This window comes from Gymnodraco acuticeps, unplaced genomic scaffold (genome assembly GCF_902827175.1).
Source record: "Gymnodraco acuticeps unplaced genomic scaffold, fGymAcu1.1, whole genome shotgun sequence".
In the NCBI taxonomy this organism is placed as follows: domain Eukaryota; kingdom Metazoa; phylum Chordata; class Actinopteri; order Perciformes; family Bathydraconidae; genus Gymnodraco; species Gymnodraco acuticeps.
This window is the reverse complement of record NW_022992351.1, coordinates 240,471-267,925: the sequence shown is the minus strand read 5'-3', so window position 1 is coordinate 267,925 and position 27,455 is coordinate 240,471. Positions and strand designations below refer to the sequence as shown.

At 41.1% G+C, this 27,455-nt stretch overlaps 2 protein-coding genes across 6 annotated transcripts; both read left to right on the top strand.

Moving 5' to 3' along the window:
• Positions 1 to 886: 886 nt before the first annotated feature.
• On the top strand, positions 887 to 10,235 carry LOC117541983. Of its 5 annotated transcripts, XM_034209386.1 has the most exons (10): positions 888 to 984; positions 1,801 to 1,874; positions 1,968 to 2,165; positions 2,262 to 2,348; positions 2,851 to 3,104; positions 4,324 to 4,446; positions 4,925 to 5,065; positions 5,193 to 5,328; positions 5,432 to 5,566; positions 9,528 to 10,235. In XM_034209386.1, exons 2-10 carry the CDS (start codon positions 1,847 to 1,849, stop codon positions 9,734 to 9,736), a joined length of 1,311 nt encoding a protein of 436 aa, XP_034065277.1. In that variant the 5' UTR covers positions 888 to 984; positions 1,801 to 1,846; the 3' UTR covers positions 9,737 to 10,235. The 5 variants fall into 5 exon arrangements, with proteins under 5 accessions (XP_034065275.1, XP_034065277.1, XP_034065276.1 ...); XM_034209384.1 differs by having other exon boundaries at positions 887 to 984; positions 1,801 to 2,165; XM_034209385.1 differs by lacking the exon at positions 888 to 984 and having other exon boundaries at positions 1,638 to 1,874.
• A 1,158-nt stretch (positions 10,236 to 11,393) lies between these two features.
• csrp1a (cysteine and glycine-rich protein 1a) lies at positions 11,394 to 18,678 on the top strand. Its single transcript, XM_034209389.1, has 6 exons — positions 11,394 to 11,723; positions 14,925 to 15,034; positions 15,804 to 15,972; positions 16,659 to 16,788; positions 16,871 to 16,967; positions 18,207 to 18,678. The coding sequence occupies exons 2-6, from the start codon at positions 14,926 to 14,928 to the stop codon at positions 18,281 to 18,283; spliced, it is 582 nt and encodes a 193-aa protein (XP_034065280.1). The 5' UTR covers positions 11,394 to 11,723; position 14,925; the 3' UTR covers positions 18,284 to 18,678.
• Positions 18,679 to 27,455: the final 8,777 nt, after the last annotated feature.

Here is a 27,455-nt window from a genome sequence, read left to right as displayed (position 1 = left end):
AAAGCATATTAATTTCAAAGTTATCTTTCTTGCATTAGATATCCAAGTGTGTCCTTGCCTTGAAAGTAGCATTACATGCTACATCTAGCAATAATTCCTGAGGTTAAAGCTCAAATTAGCATTGATTTTCAACCCTGTTACTTTCAACCCTGTTACTATAATTAGAGTAACAGGGGTAATTCTTCATTGGAAAATATACATTTGATGCCTAGCTGGGCAAATCACTTTTTTTGATGGTTTATTATCTGTTTTTCCTAAATACATTAAAAAAAATTATAAAATAAAAGGTTAATTTTTCAAAAATATTGGTGTCTAAATTGTCCTCCAATTCTGGAATGACCCTTATGCTGCTTTCACACCGGACGCGATGCGAATATTCGTTTAGCTCTAAACGCTCGAGTTTCACCCATAGACTGGTTTCACCCATAGACATGGTTTCACCCATAGACTGGTTTCACCCTGGTTTCACTGGTTTTACTCGCATCATTCAAACAAGACGCGCTGGCTACGGGGCTACAACTACAACAAAATGAACATATTTTACCGTGATTTAATTGTAATACACGTTTCAAAATGATGCCGAAGTAAAGACATACTGATACCGGTTAGTAAAAACCATGAATTAATGCTTTGACAAGTCTGCAGACAGAATGCGTGTTTTCTGAATGGAGATCGGATCGATCAGGCTAAGCTAACGTTGTAATATGACGCTCGAGTTGAACTTGTGCGTTTGTCGCGGCCCCCTTCACGTCTCAATCGCGCCGCGGAATTCGCGTCCACCGCTCATGCTCGCCTTCGGAGCGAATTCGCGTCTGTCCGCGTCTCTGCATTGACTTTACATGTAATCGTGCCGCCCCCAAACATTGCATCGCGTCCGGTGCGAACGCAGACTCCTGCCTGGCAGTTCAGAACCCCCCCCAACCCAGGGACAACACTGACAGCAAACACAAAAAACAGAGAGAAGCCTGCCACAGATCGTCACAGGTAAGCACAGCTGTAACCTCTTCTGACCCTCATATGTTCTTTCTTTTATCACAGCTTTGTACAGGTCTTGCATGAATCTGTCATACTGATGTATTTCTTTGTCTTACATAAAAGTAGAAATCTAGAGCTAACGGAACAGTGTAAATTGTTATTTTTTAAAGATGAGCCACTCCACTTTCATCAGCCCCAGCTCATCCCTTCTTATGCTCCTCTTGTTGACATTACTTCACAGTTGGTACATGTTTCCCTATAATAACCTGTACATTAGAATCAAATGTTCAGTGTTTGACATTATCTTTCAGTTAAACAAGCAGGGGAAAAAACAAAATGGATGTAGTACTGTAACTTAACAATAATAGTTAACGAGAGCATTTTATGAATTGAAAGAATTGTTTAAAATTGAAAAAATATATTGTAAATTCTAAAGTTTAGAATTGTAACAGAAAACATTTGTTTGATATAAAATCGAACCAAGGTTTAGTTAGAACTTAATGTATCCATAATCGAAACTCAAAAAGCAACACCCAGTAGTTCAAACATTTAGCTTAGTCAATGGACAGATCCATGTAAGCTGAGAGTTGTGGAGTAAACACTGCTCTTCTTTCACTCCTGCCTGAGGGTCACTCAGAAGAAAGGCTGCATACCTTTAAAACAGCAGACCTGCAGTTTGACCTGTTTCTAGTTAAGACTTGTTTAAAGGCAGGGTTGGTATTGACATGCTGGAGTACTGGGCTCTGTGACACTGACCTGAAGCACGGGGGATCTGCTTACAGTTGGCCATTTACCTTACACCTTCCTCTGATGCTTTACTCTCAGATTGTGGGAGGGGACTGTCTATTACAAGTGATCAGCGTCAACAGAAATGGAAGGAACAGAAGAAACAACCATAAGTAGCCTTTTCTTATTTTATTTAATCTTCTTACATAAAAGTCGTTCCTTTAGGCTTCACCTTTGTACTAACACTTGTTTTGGTGCCGTCTCAGAATGGAGAACAGCGTCAGATCCTAAAAAAGCTAGTTGGCTATTTTCTCAAGACCTTCTCTACAGTGACAGAGAATCCAACAGCCTCTTTCTGAGCATGGACATCCGAAAAGACAAGGAGGAGCAGGACCAAACTTTAGTCAAGTTCTACAAAAGAGACAATGTTCGATGGACTTCGCCGCTTCTTTGCAAACTTCAAGGTAGTCCCTTACAAATTATATGGCATTACTTCTAAAAAGAAAACACCACATTGATCAGTTCAGAGATTAAGATTGAAAATGTTTGTTTCTTCCTAGGTGATGTTGCAACAGGAAGTGGGGTCGACCGTCACATGATGTCAACCGTTATCTTCAAGCTAATGAGTGGATTCCATATCAACTTAGGTTAGACAACACAACATAAACACACAACAATGCTGACTATATTCAGAAGTTACAAGCCTGTAGACCACTAACTATAATGAATACAACTCAAAAGTTGATATCATTATAGAGATAACTAATGCTAAATGCACCAATTTATGCCAATATGCAAAAGTAATGAACGTCAAGTGCTACTGTTAATTAAAGATATAAATGTAAAGGTATCAAAGATATAAATGTAAAGGTATCAAAGAAAATTATCTGTTTATCAATTTCATTAAAAGATAGATAATCTAATACGGTTTACTAATTTTGGCTTTAAAAAACTGGCTTACAAATCTTGATGATTAAAGGAACAGACGATTTACGGGACAAGTATGTAAGAATGATAAAAATGATTTAAAAAACTAAGAGTTGAAGTCTTAAACTCAAATCCACACTTACAGCCTTAAAGGTAATTTTTCAATGTATCTCAAAACTTTTTTGGCATTAAACTTGTGCTCTCAATTTGTCACTGTTTCAGGAAGTGCAGCCATCACAAAAGTATTTGAAGGTGAGCCCGACCACCTCACCCCCTCAGTTTCAGATGGACTGCTGGACAACGTCATGTTCGCAGTGGCGGGGCGGATGATCGGCCACACCTTCCTGCACGGCGGCCCGAGTTTCCCCGGACTCAGCCCAGCCATTGTTCACATCCTCTTTGGAGGGTCGCTGGAGACCACTCCTCTGACACTGCAGGACTGCCCTGACCTTGATATTCGAGACACTGTGAAAATGGTGAGCATTGAGTTTAAAGTTACAATATGGAAGCTCTCAGGTGTGTTTTTGGATCTCTCCTCCCAAAGAAACAAACAGTGTGCTGCTTGCGATTCTTTTTCACGCGAATGTGGTCCCATACCACTGACACCCAGTTTGTACAACATCAAACAGCTATAGTGACTTAATATGTTAACTAAAAAGCTTTAAGATTATTATTACATTACATTATTACATTGCATTTAGCTGACGCTTTTATCCAAAGCGACTTACAATAAGTGCGTTCGACCAACAAAATACAACTTGAAGAAACAGAATCATATAAGTACATCAGGCTTCATAGAGCAAAAACATTTCAAGTGCTACTCAACTGGCTTTAGATAAGCCAGTTCTTTATTAGTATAAAAGTGCTTCGTTAATAGTTCTATCGCTCGAAGTGGAGTCGAAAGAGATGAGTTTTCAGTTTGCGCCGGAAGATGTGCAAGCTATCTGCCGTCCTGATTTCAATGGGGAGCTCATTCCACCATCCTGGAGCCAGGATAGCAAACCCACGTGTTTTCGCCGATGGGAACTTGGGTCCCCCTCGCAGCGAGGACGCAGCGAGTCGTTTGGCTGATGCAGAGCGTAGTGCACGCGCTGGGGTGTACGGTTTAACCATGTCCTGGATGTACGAAGGGCCAGATCCATTCGCAGCATGGTAAGCAAGTACCAGTGTCTTGAAGTGGATTCTAGCAGTTACCGGAAGCCAGTGAAGGCAGCGGAGGAGCGGAGTAGTGTGGGAAAATTTAGGAAGGTTGAAGACCAGACGAGCCGCTGCATTCTGGATGAGCTGCAGAGGTCGGATGGCACATGCAGGTAGACCAGCCAGGAGGGAGTTGCAGTAGTCTAGGCGTGAGATGACGAGAGCCTGGACCAGAACCTGCGTCGCTTTCTGTGTCAGCTGGGGACGCATCCTCCTGATGTTGTAAAGCGTGTATCTGCAGCAACGGGTTGTAGCAGCGATGTTTGCAGTGAAGGACAGGTTGTTATCTAGGGTCACACCCAGATTCCTTGCAGTCTGAGTCGGGGAAACAACTGAGGTGCCAATGTTGATTGTTAGGTCAAGAGTGGGACAATATTTTCCCGGAAGGAAGAGCAGCTCAGTCTTGTCAAGGTTGACAAGACTCAACCGTCAACATGAAAAATATATATTATATTTCCAATTCAAATGCTCTCTTTATCTGATCATGTTTTGTTACAGCTTGAAGGAGATGCCAAGTTAAAAGATATTGACGCCGTCCATCAGCTCTGCCTGTCGTGGGAGCTGCCAGCACTGAACGCCACCAACAGGAAATGGCTGTCTGAAAAGCTTCTCCTGCATGCTGTAAATGTTCACTCTGCTTTATTCTACAACTTCACCACAAAATACACTGTCATTACAACATGTCCCAAAGAAGTATTCCAAAGAGGGTTTCTCACATCCTTATCAAGTCATATTTATATTTAGAGACAGATGTCTTTCAATGTTGATGAAGTCTCAGAAGAAGCACATTTTAGCCTTTTTTTCAAATCACATGTTGTCAAACAGATACCCAGTTGACCACTGGTTAGCAAGAAAAGAGGGACAAAATCTGAGCGTCAGGAGTCCCTCTGCATCCACAACAGAATCTAACAAAACATGTTTAGCATTCAAACATCGATTTTGTTAAAGCCAGAGGCCTTAGTGACATTCATATTTGCTTATGAAGTTCTACAATTGTTGTGAGTTCAGAAATTAAACGCAAAACATCTTAATTTAACTATAAATCATCAGAGAAGATCACTGATTTTGTATACAATATGTCATGTTTCCCGTATTTCAGGTCATCGAGCGAACGAGGCCTCAAATCAATCAGTTCCAAAAAGGCTTAAAAGAGACAGGACTGTGGTCACTTCTCATTCACAGAAGAGATGTAATCCCAATCCTGTTCCCCAGAGAATCAGAAGCACAGGTCACACCTCAGGTAAAGCACATTTAACAGAAGTCCAATGCCGCAAACACCTAGCCAAACAAATCCTATGAGACTGTAATCTTCAACAATGTATACTAGTTTGTTTTGAATACAGCTGAATTTGCATGTGTGTTATCAGATGATCTTGGATTGCATCATCTGGCCTTCATCTATAACTTTCATCTTTGAGAGCTACAGAGTCGAGGACGATGACGAATCCGATGTCGTGGATGTATGTCGAGTATCTGGGTTCTTGAAAACATTCATTGAAAATGGTACGCATGATTACGTTTTCTGTATAATCTTTTAAGCTACTGTAGCATTGAAGCGTTTCAGCAGATTCTGTCTTAACTGATCAGCCGTTTCTCTTTAACACAGCATCTCCCGCTGAGCTTAAGAGCCTCATGAAGTTCTGGATGGGATGGGAGGTGCCGGCCACAGAGATGAGAGTGGAAATAGTCGAGGCCCCTCTCCCGACAGCTTTAACTTGTTTTGAGAATCTGAGGCTCCCGAGGCATTACACCTTGTACAAAACATTTGATGAGGACTTGTGCGCATGCATATCAACCAGTTACAGCGGGTTTGGTTGTATCTGAAGCAGTGCTGGAATTGGGCCGGTACTCACCGGTACGCAGTACCGGCACTTCTGGTTCTGACCCATGGAGTACCGGCACTTCTTGCTCAGTACCGGCATGCTGGCGGTACTCCGGTACTCATGCACCGTGCCAGTACTCAACACTCTCCCGCCGTTCTTATTATACATCCATATATATATATACAGCCGCCCGGTACTCAGTAGATGCGTCATGAGGTGCCGAACGGACATTCTCATCGCTCTAACCGCTGGAGTTTCACAGCGGCTGTCAGCTGTTTACTCCTGTCATTCAAACAGAACGTACTGGAGAGGGGGCGGGGCTTATCTTCTCCATGTAAATACTGTGGTGGAAACGACTATGTCAAAATTAACCTATTTGACCGTGATTTAATAGTAATACACGTTTCAAAATAATAATAATAATAATGCCGAAGTAACAACATACTGAAAACTGTTAGTAAAACCATGTTTTAATGCTTTACAATTTACATACCTAGATGCACGTGTGTTGTGTTTATGCAGTGCAACTCCCACCCAGTGGGTGGCTATGTAGAGTGATAGACCAGAGCAGGCACGCCCCCGAGAGAAGGAAAGCAAGTCACGTCACAAATTAGCATTTCTAAAATGTTAGCGTGGATTAATAAAAGTGCAAAAAGACAGCTGTTGTCGCCGGAAGAAACTTCAAATACAGAGAATGCTGTGCCTGTGTTGGAAATTGTGTCTGATGGGGAGCTTTCTTTGGTTGATCCTCCTGCTCCAAGTTCTAGTGCATTAGCATTAGCACTAGCTCCGCCGCCTCCTCCAGAGCCTCTAACGTTAGCTGCTGCTGGCTCAACTGCCACCACCAACACCGGGCAAAGCGATGAACCTGACTGCTGGACAACGGACCAGGTGCAATATTTTTGCACAGCCTGCCTGGCACGTAACAAAAACCAATGCATGGCTCCTTCTTAAAGATAAGAAGCTAGGATGTCGGATATGCAGAGATGTCAAATATTTGGGAATACACACTGGACAAGGACTGAAACTGTCAACTGAATGGGGTGAGTGTGCAGTGTCTCATTTCGGTGTTGACAAGGGCAAACAACAAGCTAGCCTGAGAAAAAAAATCAAAGAACATAAAGAATCACAAGCCCATGTAAAAGCTGCTGACATCCTTACATCTGCTTCACGTGAAACTATTCAACATCAAGTGCAGTCTATGCATAAATCTGAATTAGACACCACTATCAGAGTTTTTCGAACGGCATATAAAATTGGCAAACATAGCCGGCCATTCACAGACATGCCAATTGATTTGAATGTACAGAAACTGAATGGGCTGAACGTGGGCAGGGTTTTGCACTCCAATAAAACCTGTGGCGAAATCATCGACCACATAGCTCATGAGCTGAAGAAAAAAATGGCAAAAGACATTACAGAAAACCAAAGAAAACTCTGTGTTTTGGTCGATGAATCTACCACTATTAGTGGTAAAACGGTGCTTGTTGTGTGTCTACGCTCAGCATTAGCTGATGCTGAGCCCGAAACGTTTTTTTGGGAGCTGATCGAGTTGGATGGAACAACGGCTGATGACATCACAAAGGCGTTAATGGAGTGTCTTGGAAGAGATTTTAACGAGGACTTTTTAGGTCAGTGTTTCGTTTCTTTTGCATGTGATGGGGCTTCAGTCATGCTAGGGAAGAGAACAGGCGTTGCTACCCAGTTGTGTAGTAAATTCCCAAGCCTGTTTGTGTGGCACTGCTCCAATCATCGTCTAGAGCTGGCAGTTGGGGATGTGGTCAAGGAGGTCTCAGGGCTCAATCATTTCCAGATCTTTTTTGACAAACTCTATTCCTTGTTCCATGCCTCCCCCAAAAATCCGAGGCAGTTAGCGCAGTGTGCGCAAGCAGTCGGACAGCGTCTCCTGGTGATAGGGCGTGTTTTGTCCATCCGCTGGGTGGCTTCAAGTGAAAGGAGCGTCAGAGCAGTCTGGGAAAACTACCGAGTGCTTCATGATCACTTCACAAATGCTGCAAACGACACGAGCAGGGATTCCAGAGACAGAGCAAAGTACAAGGGCCTGGATGATGTGCTCACATCTGCAACGTTTGTCAGCAATCTGGGACTGATGTACGATGCGCTCACAGAGCTCAGCGACCTCTCTCGGCAACTCCAAAAAAGAGAGATGACACTGCCTACAGCAGATAGGCTCTTAACTCGAGAAATACGAGTTTTTGAATCCATGGTCACCATGCCTGGCCCACACATGACTACAGTTCATACAGCTCTAGCTGAGAAGTCCTTCAAGGGTGTTGCCCTGCGTGAGAATGGCAGGCTTGTACAGATTCATGCAGGTCAGTTTTTCCGCAGTATGGTAGAGAATCTGAGACACAGAATGACTTCCACAACCTCCTCTCATGTCAGCACAAGAGAAATCCCATTACATGGCCGGGAGGCCCGGGACAATCAGCTAATCCAGGACATGAAAGTTATCCATCCTGGAAGTTGGCCTGAAGAGCAGTTAGACGTACAGTATGGGGACGTAGAGGTGCTACGTTTGTGCGAAGTGCTGAAAGTGGACAGAAGAGAGACTGTTCAGGGCTTTCGCGAATACAAGGAAACCAGGGCATCCCGTACACCTGCTGCCATGGAGCCTCTACTGAAAGCAGTCCGAACCATTGCTGTCTCCACTAGTGAGTGTGAGCGGGCATTCAGCTGCATGAACGATATCCTTACTGCAAAAAGGAATGCTCTCTCTGTCAGCCGACTGTCCAGCCTGGTTTTCATTAAATGTAATGGACCATCACTAGGACAGTTCAATCCGGAACAGTATGTGAGGTCCTGGCTGGCAAAGGGAAGGAGAAGTGCTGATGAAAGAGCCTGTCCAGCTCCAGCCCCTGATAATGATGTCCCCAAGGCCTTCTGGAGCCTTTTCTAACAATGTGAAGTATATTGGCAAAGCAGCTCACCCAGTGAGAAGACTTTTGGCATAATGTGCCGATTTGTACAGATCCTGGAGATAGAAGGACTTCAGACCAACCAGGGAGTTATCTGATCAGCTTGGTGTTCAATGTAACTCTTTACCATGGCTCAGACTTTGTTACTTGCAGTTACAGTTTCTCATTTTAGATTGTGCAAATTTTGCATTTGTTTTTACATGTTCTTTGTTCATGCTCTTTATCATTTTTCTGAGTTGGAAAGTTAGATTGCATCATAGTTTACTTTATACATATTTGTATTCTTCAGTGGTGAAGTATATTGCAAAGCAGCTCAGCCATGTGAGAAGACTTTTGGCACTTTTTCGTTTTTCGTTTTCTGAGTTGGAAAGTTAGATTGCATTCAAAATGTACAGAAATACTTAATTTTGTTAAAGCTTTTTATAAAAAATGCTTCTGACCAGAGCTTTGTTTCCTTGTCATTAATGTTGAACACCACCAGAGGGGCTCTCACCTGAAAGGTCTCTGCTTCATGTGTCTTCAGCAGAAGATCTAGACTTTGATTGCTATATTTTCAGTTAATATTGACCTTACCGAGCTTTAGCCATATCCGCTGCCTATCATAAAAAATGTTAAGTACAGTGAACCTTTCTAAAATATACAGTAGTAAAGAGACAAACCCACCAGCATTATAGTAGCCAAATTCTTGTTTGTGGGCTGTATATATAAAATTGACTTGAAAAAGTTGCTGATTTTAGAGTACTGGCACCTTTTTCATTCCAATTCAAGCACTGATCTGAAGGAGAATTATGTTTACTTACTTACTTGAAGGACAGATGAGAGTCATAATGATTACAACAATCACTTTAAAAGTATGTCAATTAAATGTGTGGAAGGGGTCTTGACTCAGTGTGTGTGTGTGTGTGTGTGTGTGTGTGTGTGTGTGTGTGTGTGTGGGTGTGCGTGCGTGCGTGCGTGCGTGCGTGCGTGCGTGCGTGCGTGCGTGCGTGCGTGCGTGCGTGCGTGCGTGCGTGGAAACACAATGCAATGGGCCGATGGGGTCCTGGAACCATATCTCGATATGAGATCGACTCTGTGAACGCACCGCCTGCTGACCAATCAGAGCTCTGTGTGCTGAGTTTAAAGCTATCAAGTTATATTACAGGATAAGGAAAACACAGTTTAAACTGCTGTATGCAGGTAAGACGGCTAGCAATAAACTGTGACCGTGTAAATTAATAGAATATCACTTGAAAACTAAAGTATTAGTAACAAATGATTAATTTAGTGCTGAAATAAGTCACTGATAGATTAGTCCACTGGCAACCATTTTGATAGTGAAATCCTCATTTAAAAGATTACTACATTGATTTTGCATTGGGTTGTCATATCATTATCACATATTAAGTTGAATCTACAGTATAAGACCTGTAAACACACTGATGTATAAAGTCAGGGAAGTTCCTGTTTTAAGCATACATGTAAATATAAATCATTGGCCTTAGCTTCAAATTGTGAGTATTTGTTGTAAAATATTAACTTATTTTCAAGATAGCAGAATAAATGAAGGTTGGGACTGTCTTTGCTTTTGAAAAAGCCAAACATTTGAAACTTTCCCGATTAGTTATTTTCTGACAATGTGAAAGATTAAAAGAGAAACAAATCATCATATGAATTAATCATTTAAAAAACGGTAAGTTGGAATCATACATTCATAAGTTGTCCCTTTCAATGGACAACAATGGCCTTGTTTTTGTACCGGTGGTTAGTGCCCACAATGACCACACGATGGTAGCAGAGGCAAATCAGAGTGACTTTGTGACTCATCTCTGCTTTCCTCAATCCATTTCTATGAATGGTTTCTCATCCATTAAACAAATCAGAGGGACCTTTACCAGCGACCTCTCACAGGTCATTTAAGGTTGTGGTGATAAAGTACAAAGGCTGGAATTACTTTGAGATTGCCTCCTGAGTAAGAGGGACAACAGCTGATACCATTCAACTTTTTAAACTGGTTATCTGTTAAAGGCTCATCACCTTATCATGTAGAACAAGAACATTCCATCAAGAGCTGGAAGGTGTTTACTCTGGAGTCGGGCTGCTTTTTTTGTTCTTTCAAGTTTTGTCCTGTTTATGAGTTTTAACCGGTTTAATTATATTGAAACCGGTTGAACCGGCATTTGTCAATATGTCACGTTCTTGGCAAATTCAAAAAGAAGTCCAACTTGTTTTGCATGAAGCAGTATGAAAACAGGATTAACATAATGATGTTGGTGTATAAACGGACTACTAGAGCCACCAGTGTCTGCCAGGCCATGCACAACTTACTACAAGTCTGAGGCTGGTAACATAACAGAGATCACATGTAAAGTGGTGGTGGGATGGGGGGGGGGGGGGATGAGCACGGTTCACGCTGTGTTTATAGTGTAAACAATTTGTGACGCTAAGCAAGACATGGCAAAGTCAGTCTCAAAGAAACTGAAGCTGAGGCAGTATGGCAAGATTTTGGATGGAAAGCTGATGATAGCCAAAATGATGTGTGTGTGTGTGTGTGTGTGTGTGTGTGGGGCACTGTCAGTTCTGCCTCTAGTTTTTAGAAGGTCTCTCTCTCTCTCTCTCTCTCTCTCTCTCTCCTCTCTGTCTTCCTCTCTCTCTCCTCTCTCTCTCTCTCTCTCTCTCTCCTCTCTCTCTCTCTTCTCTCTCTGCTCTCGTCTCTCGCTCTCCTCTCGTCTCTCTCCCTCCTCTCTCTCCCATCTTCTCCTCTCTCTCTCTCTCTCTCTCTCTCTCTCTCTCTCTCTCTCTCTCTCTCTCTCTCTCTCTCAGTCTCAGAAACTCCCCTGTTGCTCAACACGCAGCAGTAGGTTTGCAGCCTGCAGCAGTAGCTCAGAACTACAGAAGCTCCTCCCTTTCAGCCCATCTGGAACAGTGGAAAAGTGGAGAGGCACAAAAGAACAACTCTGTCTGAGTCTCTTTGTATTTTTTAGGGATAAAGACATCAAATCTAGGTTAGTGACTACGCTACTTTTAAAGGTGCAACTCCTCCACCTTTCTCTGGATCGCCTGTTTCCTGAACACACCCCAGTGCTGCCTTTCTCTGTTCAAGGAATCAAACTTCAACTTGTCCATCATCACTGACTGACAGCACCTACAACTGCAGGTAAGCAATGTAAATATATTTCAGCCTGTTTAAGCTTCCTGCTTTCTGCTTGCCTCTAACTGTATCTAATTTCCTGCTCTTTGTACGGTTGCATGATGGGAAAAACACTCGTTCATAATCTGAATGTATTTTTCATGCAAGTCAGGTCAGAAAAGCCTCTTTTGTTTGAACAGCTATCATGCATTAGAGTTTGTAAAGCTGTATCAATGTGTGCAGCTTAACAGTAACACAATGTGGAACACTAATGCGCAATACAAGACAAATAAAGTATTCACACATATGTAAGCTCTCTGGTGTGGGCCACAAAGTGTAGAAATGTATATAGAATTCAATAGTAATCCTACTGATGTTATTCTCAGCCTATTGCACATATGACCTCATGTTCTGACTTCCTCCTTTATTTCCACTTCTTACCTCTCATTCACTCTGGTTTGTTTGTTTAATCTGTCTGTGTCCCCACATGTCTAAACTTGCAGAGCCACAATTATCTAGATGTAGCTGGAATCATTTTCAAAAAGACTGCCTTAAATCATTTAGCAGAGACCTGGAATTAATGTAACAGTTATGTTCAAAGTGAATACTTGATATTTACCTCTGAAAGACCAGCAACAGGAGCCTTCGTTTTAAACAGAGTTATGGCTCTTATAACCTTTAGTGAAGTTAGAGTGCTTGTTATTACTTTATCACTTTGTTTCACTTCTCTATGCCTTTCTGTTTAAGGTCAGATTGACAACTGACAACCCAGTCACTCACATTAACCCTTTGAGATGACGTGACATAAGTCAGAAGGGCCCTTCTCCGTAGAAATCAAAATAAATATTGATTAAGTTGATTAAATCATCCCATTGTTCTCACCTTTCTGTTTACTTACTGACGTCTTCATCAAAACTCTTCTCATGTCCAAGCTCCTTCCCTCTTGTTCTGCTCCTCATTGATCGTCTTGCTCCCAATTGCTGTAAAATAACAAAAGAGTGTGAGATGTAGTTGAGATTTCTGACTTAACACATCAAGTCAAATGCTCTAGTTAGTCTGCTGGAAGGCTTTAAACGGTTGTTGCTCTATCAATGCCTGACACAACAATATCCCTGAAATGTCTGCTATTACTTTCAGCAAAACAAGTTCAGGTCCTGCTTCCAGTACTGTAGTATACAAACTGCATTACCTTTACATCAAATGAACTTGATTTGTGAGTTGGCTTCAGTGGTGCTGTTAATATGTATTCTCTCTGATAGAACATAAATAATCAAGGTCTTTGATTTTGCTCTTTGTTTCATTTTCTATACTTCTTCTGCTTCACCATCGTTTCCCTGAATCTTACTCAGTTCAGACTTCTGTGGTAGTGCTAGTCAGTTTCAGACCACATTTTTAAATTTCAATTATGACTATGGAAGCCTTTCAAAGAAAATAGTTCAATAAAAAAGCCAGAAACTCATTGATCAAGCAAAATAAAACATACTTTATTACTTTTTTAAAGGCCTTATTTTAATAAGCTTGCCTTAGTGGTAGAACCTTTATATGGTAGGTGCAAAATAATAAGAATCCTGATGGTTTTATAGTTTATTATTGAACAGTCTACATTTGTTCTATCTAACAATAGAACATATATATAATGAACGTACATCACCGGGGATTAAAGTCACCATCCATTTCAGTTACATCCCAGAAAACAGCAGTACCTTTTCTTGTGTGCTTACAATGACGGAAAGTCACAGTGTCGCAGCAGACAGTCACACAATGCTCCACCCATACTTTTCTCCAAGCTATGATTTAAGATCATACCATGAGCTTGTATTCACATTAGGAAGCATTCTTGTGCCAGCAGCAAAGAAGTTATGTTTGACTTTGGGGTGTTGTATTTACTTTTGAGGAAAGAAAGATAGATAGTCCGGTATGTCAGGTAAATGCAGGGGGTGTGTCTAAGGGTGCTGGAAATAGCCTTAGATCATACTCTGCTTTTAGAGCTCAACTCAACAGAAAAAGCTGCCTTTTTAACATATTTCCTGACTTGTAGAAAAAACCTACAACTTAGATTAAGAAATCTGCAGAAGTCATGAGTCGGACACAGGCAAAGAGTAGAGGGTGTGAGTCTGGGGCGGGAGGAGGGAGGGTTTTCACGGTCAGGAATGTGGATGCGGATACACTAGAATGGATTGGGAGGGTCATGCCTGGAAACACATTGGGTAGAAACCGGCAGGATGCCAGGGTCTTTCACATTCCAACAACTAAGACTCCTCAAAACCTCATGTTTTGACATTATTTCTACACTTACTGTCTAACGTTTTCCAAGGAAATCACCTCTAGCCTATTGATAACCAACAAGGAAAAAGGATTTTGTTCTTGAATGTTCTGCTTCACTGCTGGGTTGCTTGTCTTAACAAAGCCACAGAAAACTGGCAGGAGTAAAACTAGAGTCTCTGGGCTGGCTTTACGAAGCCAAAATTACAGGAAACCAAATCTGGAAGTTTAAATTGGTTTCTTACAGTAGAAACTCTTTTCAATGTGTTTACTTGATGGTTGAGTAAAGGAATGTATTAGTTTATTGATACATTTGTTTTTCTATTCAAAGTACATGGTTAAACCGTACACCCCAGCACGTGCACTCCGCTCTGCATCAGCCAAACGACTCGCTGCACCCTCACTGCGAGGGGGACCTAAGTTCCCATCAGCAAAAACACGTGGGTTTGCTATCCTGGCTCCAAAATTGTGGAATGAGCTCCCCATTGACATCAGGACAGCAGATAGCTTACACACCTTCCGGCGCAGACTGAAAACTCATCTCTTTCGACTCCACTTCGAGCAATACAATTACTAACAAAGCACTTATATACTAATAAAGGACTGGCTTATCTATAGCCAGTTGAGTAGCACTTGAAATGTTTGGCTCTATGAAACCTGATGTACTTTATGATTCTGTTTTCTTCAAGGTTGTGTCTTCCTGGTCAAATGTACTTATTGTAAGTCGCTTTGGATAAAAGCGTCAGCTAAATGCAATGTAATGTAAAAAGTGTAGTTCCACTAAATGACAGGCCTTCAAACCAAGAATATATGTATGCCTTGAAAGGAAATACATGTTATTTTAGTTACAGATTCTTGCTGGTTTCTACCACTGTAATCAAACAAATTAAACGTAAGCTATATCTCTCTGAAACAAAAAATAGCTGTAATAACAATGTGTTTGTGTTTGTGTATGCATTATTAAAGGATGCCATTAGGAGGAGGAAACAAGTGTGGCCGCTGCCATAAGACAGTGTACTTTGCAGAAGAGGTACTCTGTGACGGACGGAGCTTCCACAGGTCCTGCTTCCTCTGCAGTGAGTAAACTCTTTGCTGCTTCCTGTCAGTCAACCTGAAACCACTGAACTACTGACACTTGTCATTACAGTCACAAGTATTACCAACCTAATGTGAACTGCTCAGCTAATCAGAAATAAAATAAGGGCATGAATACGTGAAACGGCATAAAATAAAAGGCTATACTACATGGTTGCCTAAAGAGAAAGTAAAATACACTGTTAAAATGTAGATTATTCTTGTAATTCTTATAAGTATGAACATTTCTCAAGATATCCTCTTGTATACATTTGATCAGTGAGTCCTAAAAGAGATACTTACTCTTTGATTCTCAGAGGCCAAACATTAAAAATAACTCTTCCAGCAACCAGCTACAACAAATTTGCAGCTATAAAGGATAACATTTTTTGTATATTGAAATGCATCATACTGTAAAAAGGTATGAGCGTTTTTAAAAATGCATTGAAATAGGTTATAAAAGGTATTTCTCTTCCTCAACTTGAAAAATATGTAGGTTCATAGAGGTCTGAGTGGAGTTATTTGTGTTTCTGCGTTGTAAGCAAACATTCCTGTGATGGAATCTAGATGAGAACATACTTTTTCAATCGAGCCGTTCCATAAAAGGAAACTAGGAATCCTATCAAAACACATGATTGTGCTCCAAGACGTGGACAAATATGCATTGTGATAACATACATGTACTTAGAGTGTGTGTGTGCGTGTGTGCGTGTGTGTGTGTGTGTGTGTGTGTGTGTGTGTGTGTGTGTGCGCGCGTGTGTGATTTATCAGTGGTGTGTGGGAAGAACTTGGACAGCACGACTGTAGCTGTTCATATGGATGAAGTCTACTGCAAAGGGTGCTACGGCAAGAAGTATGGACCAAAAGGCTACGGTTATGGCCAAGGAGCAGGGACCCTCAGTATGGACAAGGGAGAGTCTCTAGGCATTACACATGAGGAGTGAGTAACACACCGACACACACTTCCTCCATCCCTTTAAGGTGCTTTATCCTGTTTATCCTAACAATCCTGTTTACTTTAGGGTTGTTGTTAAGGTCCTGACATAAGGCCCTTAATGGGCAAGGTCCAAGCTATATTATCAACTCCCTTGTAAGCTACAAACCATCAGGAACACTGCGATCCTCTGCTGCTGGTTTATTAGAAGTTCCCAGAAACAGCGGTACAAAGAAGTTTGGTGAGGCAGCTTTCATTAACGGAACAAATACCTATAGACCTCAGCGAAGCCAGTTCGGTGGAAGTTTAAAAAAATAAACTCAAAACACATTTGTACAATTTAGCCTTTTAGGAAGCAAACTCCGGCTCTCTGCTGCACTTTCTCAATGAATTGCGATACATTTTAACCTGTCAGCCGATTGTGTGTTGAATTTGCACTATCCTCATTTTGATGCACAATTTCATCGTTGTACCTTTAATCTAAATGCATTTTTTACATGTCTACTCTATGCTATTTTTTGTTTGTTTTTATGTATTTTACTGGTAACTGTGTGATATCAATTTTCTGTGAAATATCTATGTGAAGCACTTTGAACTGCACTTATTGTATGAAAGGTGCTATATACTGTAAGTAAAGATTAGTATTATTATTATTATTATTTATAAACAAGTTTTCTCTCTGTCTACGTCAGACCTGCTCCCCATCATCCAACCAGCAACCCAAACCCGTCTAAACTGGCTCAGAAGTTTGGGGGGTCGGACAAATGTTCTCGCTGCGGCAAGGCCGTCTACGCTGCGGAGAAAGTGATTGGAGCTGGGAATGTACGGGAAAACACACACAATCAAACACATGTGTGGACGCTTGCAAAAAAACTTTTTAAATGTATCTTCTATTTATTTACAGTCATGGCATAAGGTTGGATGCTTCACCTGCGCCACGTGCAATAAGAGCCTGGAGTCAACCACACAAGCGGATAAGGACGGGGAAATCTACTGCAAAGGTAAAAACTGACAAATTTAACTAGAGACTTTTGCTACATTGCTGGATATTGCGTTAAGGATATTACTTGCGATAATTAACAGATATGAAAGTGTACTCAGTTGTGCAATACTGCTGCTTTCAGTATTTGGCTAAAATACAACAAATTGCTTGTAGGAAAGTAATCCCAACATAGTTTTATCAAACATATTGAACAAGATTATAGTGATCAAAAAGATGGATGATTACGTTTTAAAGGGCAGTTTTTTACTGACTTTTTCAACTAACTCAATTTTAATATTGCAGTCTTTTGCAGTGTCTTCATCGCCCAAAATGACATCGTGTTGAGGATAAAAACTTGTATATTGTGCAGCTCTAGGTTCAATACACATCCGTTAAACTGGCTAAACAATATATAAATAAACCAGACCTAATAGAACAGGATTTGCAACATAATGCAACATGCTTGTTTAGATTGAATTCCTGTTTAAGAGGCCTACAAATTGTGGCCCATTAGTCTATTATATATAGATAGGCCTAGTGATTTTACTATATGGTAACTGTATAGTAATTTGCTTTCAGACCTGTTTTTAATGCTGGTCCAGAGTTGTGTAGCATAGCAGGACAACCATCTTGATCCATTCAGGCTGAATTAGTCTGAAAGGATATGATGTATGACTATTATAAAAGCAAGATTGCAAATCCTTGAGATAAGGGGGAAATTATAAGATGCATAACTGAAATATCCCATCTAAAATGAGAGAAAATAAACTGCAATGTCTTGTACTGTAAGTGGCCAGAGAGTAGGTTGTAATGCATACAAGAAAACAGCAGAGGGCCTGTAAATCCTCAAGTACACAACGATACAGTACAATTTTCAGGATTAAAAAATGAGTGATGATGGCTGTACTCCATTAAGCTGAGCAAGTGCTAAGGTTTAGTATAATTAATGCTGGCTCACTCACTGGTATCAGTACCACTTGTGCTTTTCATGCTGTGATGAGTCAAAATGTCTGTTTACAAGAACCCTCAAACACTCTCCTGTCGATGAGGATAGAAGAATAAGTTGTTGTATTCTTTTTATACATATCCGCTTTTACTTTTGAATTTTCAATCGAGAGCCAACAGAGCGGAAATAATGGATTTAATCTCTAATTTTGCAAACATTTTATCATTCAGGAAAGAAAGAAGACATTTGAGGATATGATGTTGATACCACCGTGTGGGGGATTTGTTTTTAATTACCTTTTCTTTTCTGCAGCCTGCTATGGCAAACATTTTGGCCCCAAAGGATTTGGCTATGGACAGGGAGCCGGGGCCCTGTCGCACACTCAGTAGAGACCCCAGGATCTTCAGGTTCCCAGAGAGCTGCAGTACTGCCGGCTTCCTGCAGAGAACAGACTGCTGCCACCCAACCTGAAAGACAAACGCTTGATGAAAAGCTGCATCATAAGATTGTACAGTGGGAAACATAACCCCATCTCTGCCTCATAAAGAACAAATACAATCAATAGTGCTGCAACAGTCAATCTTTATAAATAACCAAAGTTTAATACTGAAACATTTATTTTCTGTTAAACGCTGCTTTCATGATTTTCACTACCTGCTATAACTGTTTTTACTTCTGCAATCTAGATCTCTTTTTCATATTCTACATCATAGAGTAAAAACTGCTTTTCTGTATTTTATGCTTTCCAAACAACATCACAATAAATGAGGTTGAAATATTTTAATGGCAGGAGTTTTTATTGAGTGCAGAAATAAAATTTAAAACATGTGAATGATGTGTGTGTGTGTGTGTGTGTGTGTGTGTGTGTGTGTGTGTGTGTGTGTGTGTGTGTGTGTGTGTGTGTGTGTGTGGTGTGTGTGTGTGTGTGTGTGTGTGTGTGTGTGTGTGTGTGTGTGTGTGTGTGTGTGTGTGTGTGTGTGACCGTGTAAATTAATAGAATATCACTGCCTATCTTTCGAACTATCTGACTATTATGACATTTGCGGCAAGCAAGCGTACTTAAATATCTTCTGCAACATAAGTAAGTGGAGCAAAGTCATTCAGAGCATTGCGTACAGTCAGCACTGTAAGGGCATGATGACGCCGACATGTCGCACTTATCATTCAAATCATATCATACTCAAAAACAAACTCTCAAGTGTAATTCAAGCCAGATCCACTCAAGTCTTAAATGAGGCAGTGATATCATAAACCTGTTAATGTATTCATTCAAACAGTTGGTCGTTTTGTTTTACCAACCATTCTTCCTGCACCTTGCAGCTGCAACTATGAGGCCTTTATTCTGGATTAAGTGTTTTAAGTCATGGATGTTTAACATTTTAATTCCTGAGATTTGTCTAACATGATAGTTACTATCATTACTTATCGTTACTCATGATTCTTTAATTCAAGAGGTATACCGTTCTGCTGTCAGTATGCTTCTCCATGTTTGTGATTGGTCAAATATTGCTAACCCCGCCCTTTTCATGTGAACGTGCTCGACTCGTAGCCGGACAGAGAAACCTTACCGAGGTGATAACCAGCATCGTAGGACCACCTAGCCAGATGGAGCTTGTTAGGGGTAGTTGAGCCAGATGACTCAAGATATCAGGGTCTGTTGAACTGGCTTCGTCGTACAGGCCTCTGGTTATACTGGTCTTATCCTGTTTAAGAGCTTAAACCGGTTTAATTATATATGGAAGCCGGCTGAACCGGCATTTGGCAATATAACACATTCTGGCAAATTCCAAAGTAGCCTTCATTAGCAGACAATCTAAATCCAACTTGTTTTGCATTAATAATAAGCAGAATGAAAACATGATTAACATGAGTAATTCTGTTGGTTTATAAACACTACCCGAGCCACTAGCATCTGACAGGCCATGCAAAGCTTACTGCAAACCTGAGGCCGGTTTGCATTTAAAGCATTAGTGGTGGTGGGGGGGATGCTCAAGGTTCACACTGTGTTTATTTGTGATTTTTCACACGTATTTTGTTGCAAAGAGCCTAATGTAGTGTGCCTATAAAGTGTAACATGTCCATGTGCTGTTTAGCAGGTTTTTGCATAATAGCTAAATTCTCTAGTGTCAGTTCTGAGATCTACTTTTTAGTAGGTCCCTTTCTCATTTGGCCAGTTGGTCAGACATTCTCCCGTTGTTCAACAGGTTTGCAGCCTGAAGAAGTAACAACCAAAGCTCCTCCCTTTCATTTGGAGTATATTTGAATCACCAGGTTTGAAGACCTTTGATTATTCCAATCCAATCCAACTTTATTTATATATCACTTTAAAACCTCCAGACCAAAGTGATGTACAGAGAGATACATAAAATATAAAATCACACAGTTCAGCTCACAAAACATAAAAATAAGTATAAAATCACATAAAAGATACGAACACAAAACAAACCAGAATAAACGTAACAATTACAAAATAAAAATAAAAACATAAAAACAACCATATAGTAAAAACAACAGACCACTGAAAGCAAATAAAAGCAACAATCTACTTGTTGTAATGACAACATTATTAGGAGAAGCAACAGCAGCTGACTGACACCACCTATAACCTGCAGGTAAGCAACGTAAATATATTCGGGCCCGATTAAGCTTCCTGCTTCCTGCTTGCCTCTAACTGTATCTAATGTCCTGCTCGTTGGCCCACATAACATGTATCTTTCACATTCTAAATGTCATTTACGTGCTTTACTGCTGGCAGGGGCGGACTGGGACTACAAATCATCTCGGGACTCTCGAACAGCCCACTACGGTACCGCCGGCCCACCGCGGTACCGCAAGTAGCTAAATACCGCTAGTAAATTGTCGGGGGGTGCTAGTGACGCAGAGGTAAACATTAAGGGTAAGTCCACTGGCCCGGACTTGTATTATCACTGGCCCCACCATTGTAACCACTGGCCCGGAGCATTCGTCCAAAAAAAAAATCGACTAATAATGAAGAAAATGAACACATTTGTTGCAATAGTAATTTATGCACTAACTACATTACTACTTGTACTATAACATTTGAATCATCAGTTCTTCCTCATTTTCCTCAATTGTTCATATTTGGTTTATTCAAATAATGATATTGTGGTCATTGTTAAAAAAATGTCTGCTATTATTATGAGTATTATTATTTGTATAATGCGCTTTCTGCCTTCCTGTCATTAGGAGTTAGACATAATGGCTATGTAATAGATTAGATTAGATCCTTCATTATCCTAAACTGCTGAGATATTTCGCCAATACCTTTATATTGTCTACTCTTCACTTAGCCTACTTGTCAGCATAGAGCAGACAGAAGACCTTGTGTATATTGGCATCATATTGAGAGGTGCAGCCAGTGACGCGTCATAAAACCAGGAAGTAAGCTGCTGGTTCCCTCGACAAAAAGCAATGGGATTTCTCCACAGGGTTTTGGAAAATAGCTGGAAATAAGGTGGAAAACAAACCTGTTTGATAAATGCACGTTTTGTTCAGCCGGATAATCTCCACATGTCTAATTTTCTAATCATAAATCTAATCGATAGATTATAAAAGGGTTTTAGGATGCGTCACTGCAGCCAACTCCATCGATCAAGCTGGCTGAAACTTTCTCTCCCTCTTCTTCTCATGCTCCCTGTCACCAGGCCCGGTTCTACGGGGGTGCATAAGGGTGCATTGCACCCTCAGTTGAGTCGTTATGCACCCTCATTTGAAAAATGAAAAGTGAAAAAAATAAATAAGTGAAAAATATTACATATATAGTAGTAATAATAATAATAATTTTGTTGAAATATAATCAATTGTAAATGTGGTTAAATAACATTGTCTGCTGCATTTATTTGGTCAATTTAAACGGTAAGTAACGTTATTATGTCAGGTGCGCGTGACCTGTGCCCCTGCGCGTTCGTCATCTGCAAGGTCAATGCAAGGTCAATGATGGACATCAGAAAATTGTTAAAACAACCAGCCCTAATCGCCAGCAGTAACACTGCATCTACTGCAGGTAATAACAGTTCAGATCATGGGGACATTACGTTGCCCGCCGCGGCCACTGTCGTGGACACTAACGTCTTCCTGCCCGACTCACCGGCTTTGCCCGCCTCGCCCACGGAGGCGGAGCAGCCGCAGCCATCTTCGTTGCCCCAAACGCCGCCACCCCTCGGCGGCCCGCAAGTGCCAGAGGACCTCGGCAAAACAGAGCCTGCCCAGGTATATTTAAAAAAGTACCCAACTCGCCTGTAGAGTGGGGTAAGGCGCTCATTTTGCAGCTCATGGTTTCAAAACAGAGATTGGCTGGAATATTCATGTGAAAAAGATGCCCTCTTCTGCATGTAGACATTTCGGTTCAAGTAAGTCAGATGCCTTCACCACAACTGGCTACAACAACTGGCGCCATGCTCTTATCAGTAGCGTGGCGTGGGGAAAAAATTAGGGGAAGCCAATAATACGTCCTTTCTTTTGGGTGTGGTGGTCAATGTAATAACGTAACCAGATGAGTGATTACAGCACCCGGTCTCATTTTACACACATTCGTATCAGATGCAGGACTTACACACGCCTGTTTATCTAACCGACAGGTCCGCACGCACTCTCCAGCCGAAACTCTAATAAGCATTCATTCACAAACTAAATCAGGAGACCTTTAACGTTTTACATCCGATTCGCTCCTTTTTTCCTCGCTGAACACAGCTCCAGTTTGGGCATTGGCCTGTCATCAGATTGTATTTTTTGTTGCTGCTGTAGCGGCAGTTTAGTACAATTATTTTTGAGTAAATACTCCAAATCTTCATCCTCCATAATTGCACTTGTTTCAGTTGCTTGCTACTTTCTAACGGCGGTGAGAGTGATGCAGTGACGCTATCTATCTTCTATCGATTAGATTTATGATTCGAAAATTATAAAAGTAGGGTAGACATGTGGATATTATCCGACTGAACAAAACTTGCATTTATCTAACAGGTTCGTTTTCCACTGACCTTATTTCGAGCTATTTTCCTAAATCCTATGGAGAAATCCCATTGCTTTTTTGTCGAGGGAAACCGAGAGCAGCTTACTTCCGGATTTTAGGATGCGTCACTGCAACACTAAATTGATGCGATTTGATTGGATTGTGAGGCATGGCCCTGACCAATCACAGGTTGGCAGGGGCATCACGTGAACCTCATCTGATTGGTCAATCGCCAGATTCGGCTGGCCTCCTCTCGCAACAGTGAGTGCAATCTACTGTTTCACCATAACATCTACAGGGGCGCTGTTTGTTTCACTCTTTGTAAAATACTCAATGAGAATGGGGGAAGAGACGGGCCGGCAGCAACACACAGCAAAGGAGAATTATCGAAACAAAACAAAGTGTTTTTATTTATTTATTTAAATTATAACTACAATCCGAAAAAACAGGGGAAGCCTGGCTTCCCTTGGCCTCCGGGAGAAAACGCCATTGGCTCTTATAGGCTACGTGATAAGGGACTGGGAAGGCATGAATCAAGCAAAGAGCACATAGATCCATAGATCTCTTCATTTAGCTCTCAAAGTGCACCAGATTGATGCTTTTAACTTCAATATTTAAAAAAATAATCTTCCTGGGGGAGCATGCCCCGGACCCCCCCAGAGGAGGTGAGGACCCTCCTAGAGGAGGTGAGGACCCCCCTAGAGGAGGTGAGGACCCTCCTAGAGGAGGTGAGGACCCCCCTAGAGGGTGTTAGGTCCACCCCCCATTTGTAAAAATAGCACTTTACCACTGCACCCTCTCTAAACTCAGATGCACCCTGAGTCATTTTGCTCTGGAACCGGGCCTGCCTGTCACTCTCCTTTAACTCCTCCGGTGACTTTCTTTTATTTGAAGATTGTTTTTTGCCCGGCGCTTGGCCGGTTACTGCTGGTATTAAAAACATTTTGGCGAATGGTTAGGTGGCGCGATAGTCTGGAGTGAAGGAGCGCGCTCTCGCTCACGGGAGCCTGCTCGCGCTGCGCTCCGTAGCAAACAGCTGTTTGCTTTTCACCCAACAACTCACGGAACGCTATGTTGTAGCGTTGATAAACGAAACAATTTAACTAAATTGCTAGTCAAAATACCTATACCACAGGACCATTTTTTTAAAGCAATATTTTTAGTGGCCCGAGCGGGCAAGTGGAAAGTAGGCTACGTTATGCTGGCCCGGGGTGTCTAAATAGTGCTTCCGGGCCAGCGGGCCATTTATAATGTCGAGCCCTGGTCGGTTACCGGCCGACCCACATCGTCCGACCGGCCCACTTCAGTACCAGCCCATCGGGATTCGTCCCGAACGTCCCGATGGCCAGTCCGCCCCTGACTGCTGGCTTTCTGGTCTTTGGCAAAGCCGCAGAATACTGGCAGGAATGCAATTAGAGTCTCTGCTGACTTCACAAGGATTAAATTACAGGCAAACAAATCTGGATGTTTAAATTAGTTTCTTACACAACAGAGAATCCTATTCCTAAAAGTGTTTGCTTGATGGTTGAGTATTGGGAATGTATTAATTGATTCATTCTTTTTTTTCATACAAGGCGTGGTTCCACCGGTAAACAACAGGCTTTTAAACCAAGAGATTAACATTTTAATAACATGCCTTGTTCTTTTAGCCACAGACGCTAATGTTTTGATATTTTCTACAATCTAACTCAATGTGAGCAATTTTTCTATACAACAAATAAGAAGCTGCTGTAAAAGTGCTTTGTGTTTGATTATGCTGTAGCATTATTACAGAATGCCATTCAATGGAATACAATGATGCCCTCGCTGTAGCAATAGCATCTACCAGGCTGAGGAAATAATTGCAGCTGGGACTGTAAGAAAAACACATTTGCACATGCATATGTAATAAAAAAGAAAACCTTCAAAAATCATTCTTTTCATTTACAGTCATGGCATAAGGCATGTTTCTGCTGTGCCTCGTGCAAAAAGCGCCTTTGCGAAGTCACAGTCGCTGATAAGGACGAGGAAATCTACTGCAAATGTAAGAATGGTCACATGTTCTATAAACATCCACGCAACTGCCTAAACATCATGCAAGAATACCAGACCTCATACAACAAGATTTAGCAAAAGAAAGTGTAGGGTTTATTTGATTACTTTAGTTTCTACATGAAAACATATAACAAATAGCATACTATTGCACCCATGTTCATGTTCAGAATGAATCCATTATTAAAGAGGCATATCACTTGTGGCACATTATGGATCTAATTTAAATACGCATATAGGCCTAGCAGTTTTACAGTATAGTAATTGTATGGTAATTTGCTGACAGACCTGTTTGGTCAAGGATGGTGTAGCATGGCAGGACGACCCGTCTTGATCCATTCAGGCTGAATGTGTCTGAAAGAGATGAACCTCAGAACTAACACAACATATACAGTGTTACTTTGATAAGAGCAATACTGCAAATCCTAAACTTTAGTAGGAAATGATGATGAATTTCCTATCTTACCATGTATAAGCTAAATTATATGTCATGTTGTGTTAAGTTGTGTTATGTTTTGTAGGTGGCGAGTGAGTGGGTTGTAATACACACAATACAGCAGAGGGCCCCCTAAAACATAAATATATCCCAAAGTACAAAACCATACAGCAAAATGTTCTCAACTGTCATGCTGTATGGTGAATTAACTCTTTAAAGAATAATGTGTTTGTTTTCTTTTTGTGAAAATTGTATTGATTTATTCATAATAATTTGATGTCTCTGTAGTGACACATTGAGTACATATCCTCCTATATATTTGAATAGTTCAATAAAGATTGAAATACAAAAGTAAATAAAGATTAGCAGAAAGTATGACCCACAAATGCTTTTTGAAACATAACCCACTGCTTCCTAATAACATAGATAAAGCCTAATTAGTAAAAAATAAAAAATAATGTTTTTACATGTTTTAATGCTGGTTCCAAATGGGGCTAACTTGATGCTTTTAACATTAGCTAGCTTTGACTTGAATGCTTAGAAACTGAATGATATGATGTTGATAAGACAGCAAGGAGGATTGATTTGACTCTCCCTTTCTTTTCCACAGCCTGTTATGGCAGACAAAGATATAGCTTTGGTGAGGGAGCCGGGTCTCTTTCTCACACTGGGTAGAGCCCTCAGGATCTTCAGGTTCCCAGAGAGCTGCAGTACTGCCTGTTTCCTGCAGAGAACAGACTGCTGCCACTCAACATGCACCTGCAAGACCAACGCTTGATGAAAAGCTGCATCATAAGATTGTACAGTGGGAAATATAACTGCATCTCTGCCTCATAAAACAAATAAGATTACTAGTGCAGCAAAAGTCAATCTTTATACATCATCCTGAAAAAATACTTCTCTGTTACTGCTTTAAAGATTTGATCTGCTCTAACAGTTTTACCTCTGTAAAGTAAACGTATCAACGGTATCATAATATGTAGGTAGATTAAACATTGCTCATTTTGTATGTTATGCTTTTTAGACAGCATTTTAATAAATAAAGCAAAGATTGAAGTGGCGGTTGTTTTTAATGGGTGCAAAAGTGATAAGTTGTTGTGACTCGACAGATATGTTAGGTTTAGTTATGTTTTTACTCTAGTTTTGTGTTTTGATCTTGTCACTTCCTGTTTTTATTTTGAAAGTAATCTTTCCTGTCATTCCAGATCCCACATTTCCTGCCTTTGTGTGTTTCCTGCCCGTGAGATTGCTTGGCCCTGCCCTGATTGTTTTCACCTGTGCTCATCCTCCTCACCTATAGCCCTGGTGTTTCTTTGTTCCTTTGTCAGTTCGTTATGTTTCATGTCGTGAGCACCTAGGCCATGGGTCGGCAACAGGCGGCCCGCGGGCCATTGTTTTTTTACAACATAGGACCAGAGAGTCGCACATCAGGGTTTCCGTTAGCCGGTAATTACCGGTTTTTATCTGGTAAAATTAATTAAAAACCGGGAAATTCAAAACCTGCTGGTCAAAATTAGGGATGCTCCGATCGATCGGCCGCTGGTCATTATCAGCCGATATTCACTCTTAATAGTTTGATCGGTGCTCTCTATAAAGGCCGATCAGGAGAGCTGGATCTGATCGATATGGACATAAACACGAGTGAAGTATAACCGGACCCGAGAGAGAGATCAGATCAGCTGCTGCATAATCACCTGAAGCCCCGCCGACTGTTTAGCGAGCTGCATGAGAAACTGACGGGCTGTCAGGAGAGAGAGGGAGGGAGGGAGGAAAAGAGAGGATCCGTTTCTCCCGTGTTATTATCCAAAGTTAATGTAAACTTTTGAATAATGTACTTCATCTACTACAAGTAGTTTGTTTGAATGTAATAATTATGTTGTTTGTTGTTTGTGGAATCATTTATTGAAAAATGAATCTGATTCGGCGGTTAATCTGTAACGATTATAAACTGAAGCAATATAAAAATTACTCCCATTAACTGAGTTTTAAACATCAGCATATCCTGTCATAGTCCGGTGATTACCTGCTAACGGAAACGTTGCTACACAATTCTTATTATTATTGAAACATGACCGGTAAATTTCAAATTTGTCCGGTAAAATAAATTCTGTCCCGACATATCCGC

What these genes read in the sequence shown, in the direction of transcription:
- LOC117541983 (XM_034209384.1), top strand. Translation starts at nt 1,847, where the DNA reads ATGGAAGGAACAGAAGAAACAACCATAAGTAGCCTTTTCTTATTTTAT. An exon ending in TGGATTCCATATCAACTTAG is followed by an intron (nt 2,349 to 2,850) that starts GTTAGACAACAC and finishes TCACTGTTTCAG; the next exon opens with GAAGTGCAGCCATCACAAAA. An exon ending in TTCGAGACACTGTGAAAATG is followed by an intron (nt 3,105 to 4,323) that starts GTGAGCATTGAG and finishes GTTTTGTTACAG; the next exon opens with CTTGAAGGAGATGCCAAGTT.
- csrp1a (XM_034209389.1), top strand. Translation starts at nt 14,926, where the DNA reads ATGCCATTAGGAGGAGGAAACAAGTGTGGCCGCTGCCATAAGACAGTG. An exon ending in CAGGTCCTGCTTCCTCTGCA is followed by an intron (nt 15,035 to 15,803) that starts GTGAGTAAACTC and finishes GTGATTTATCAG; the next exon opens with TGGTGTGTGGGAAGAACTTG. An exon ending in CGGGGAAATCTACTGCAAAG is followed by an intron (nt 16,968 to 18,206) that starts GTAAAAACTGAC and finishes TCTTTTCTGCAG; the next exon opens with CCTGCTATGGCAAACATTTT.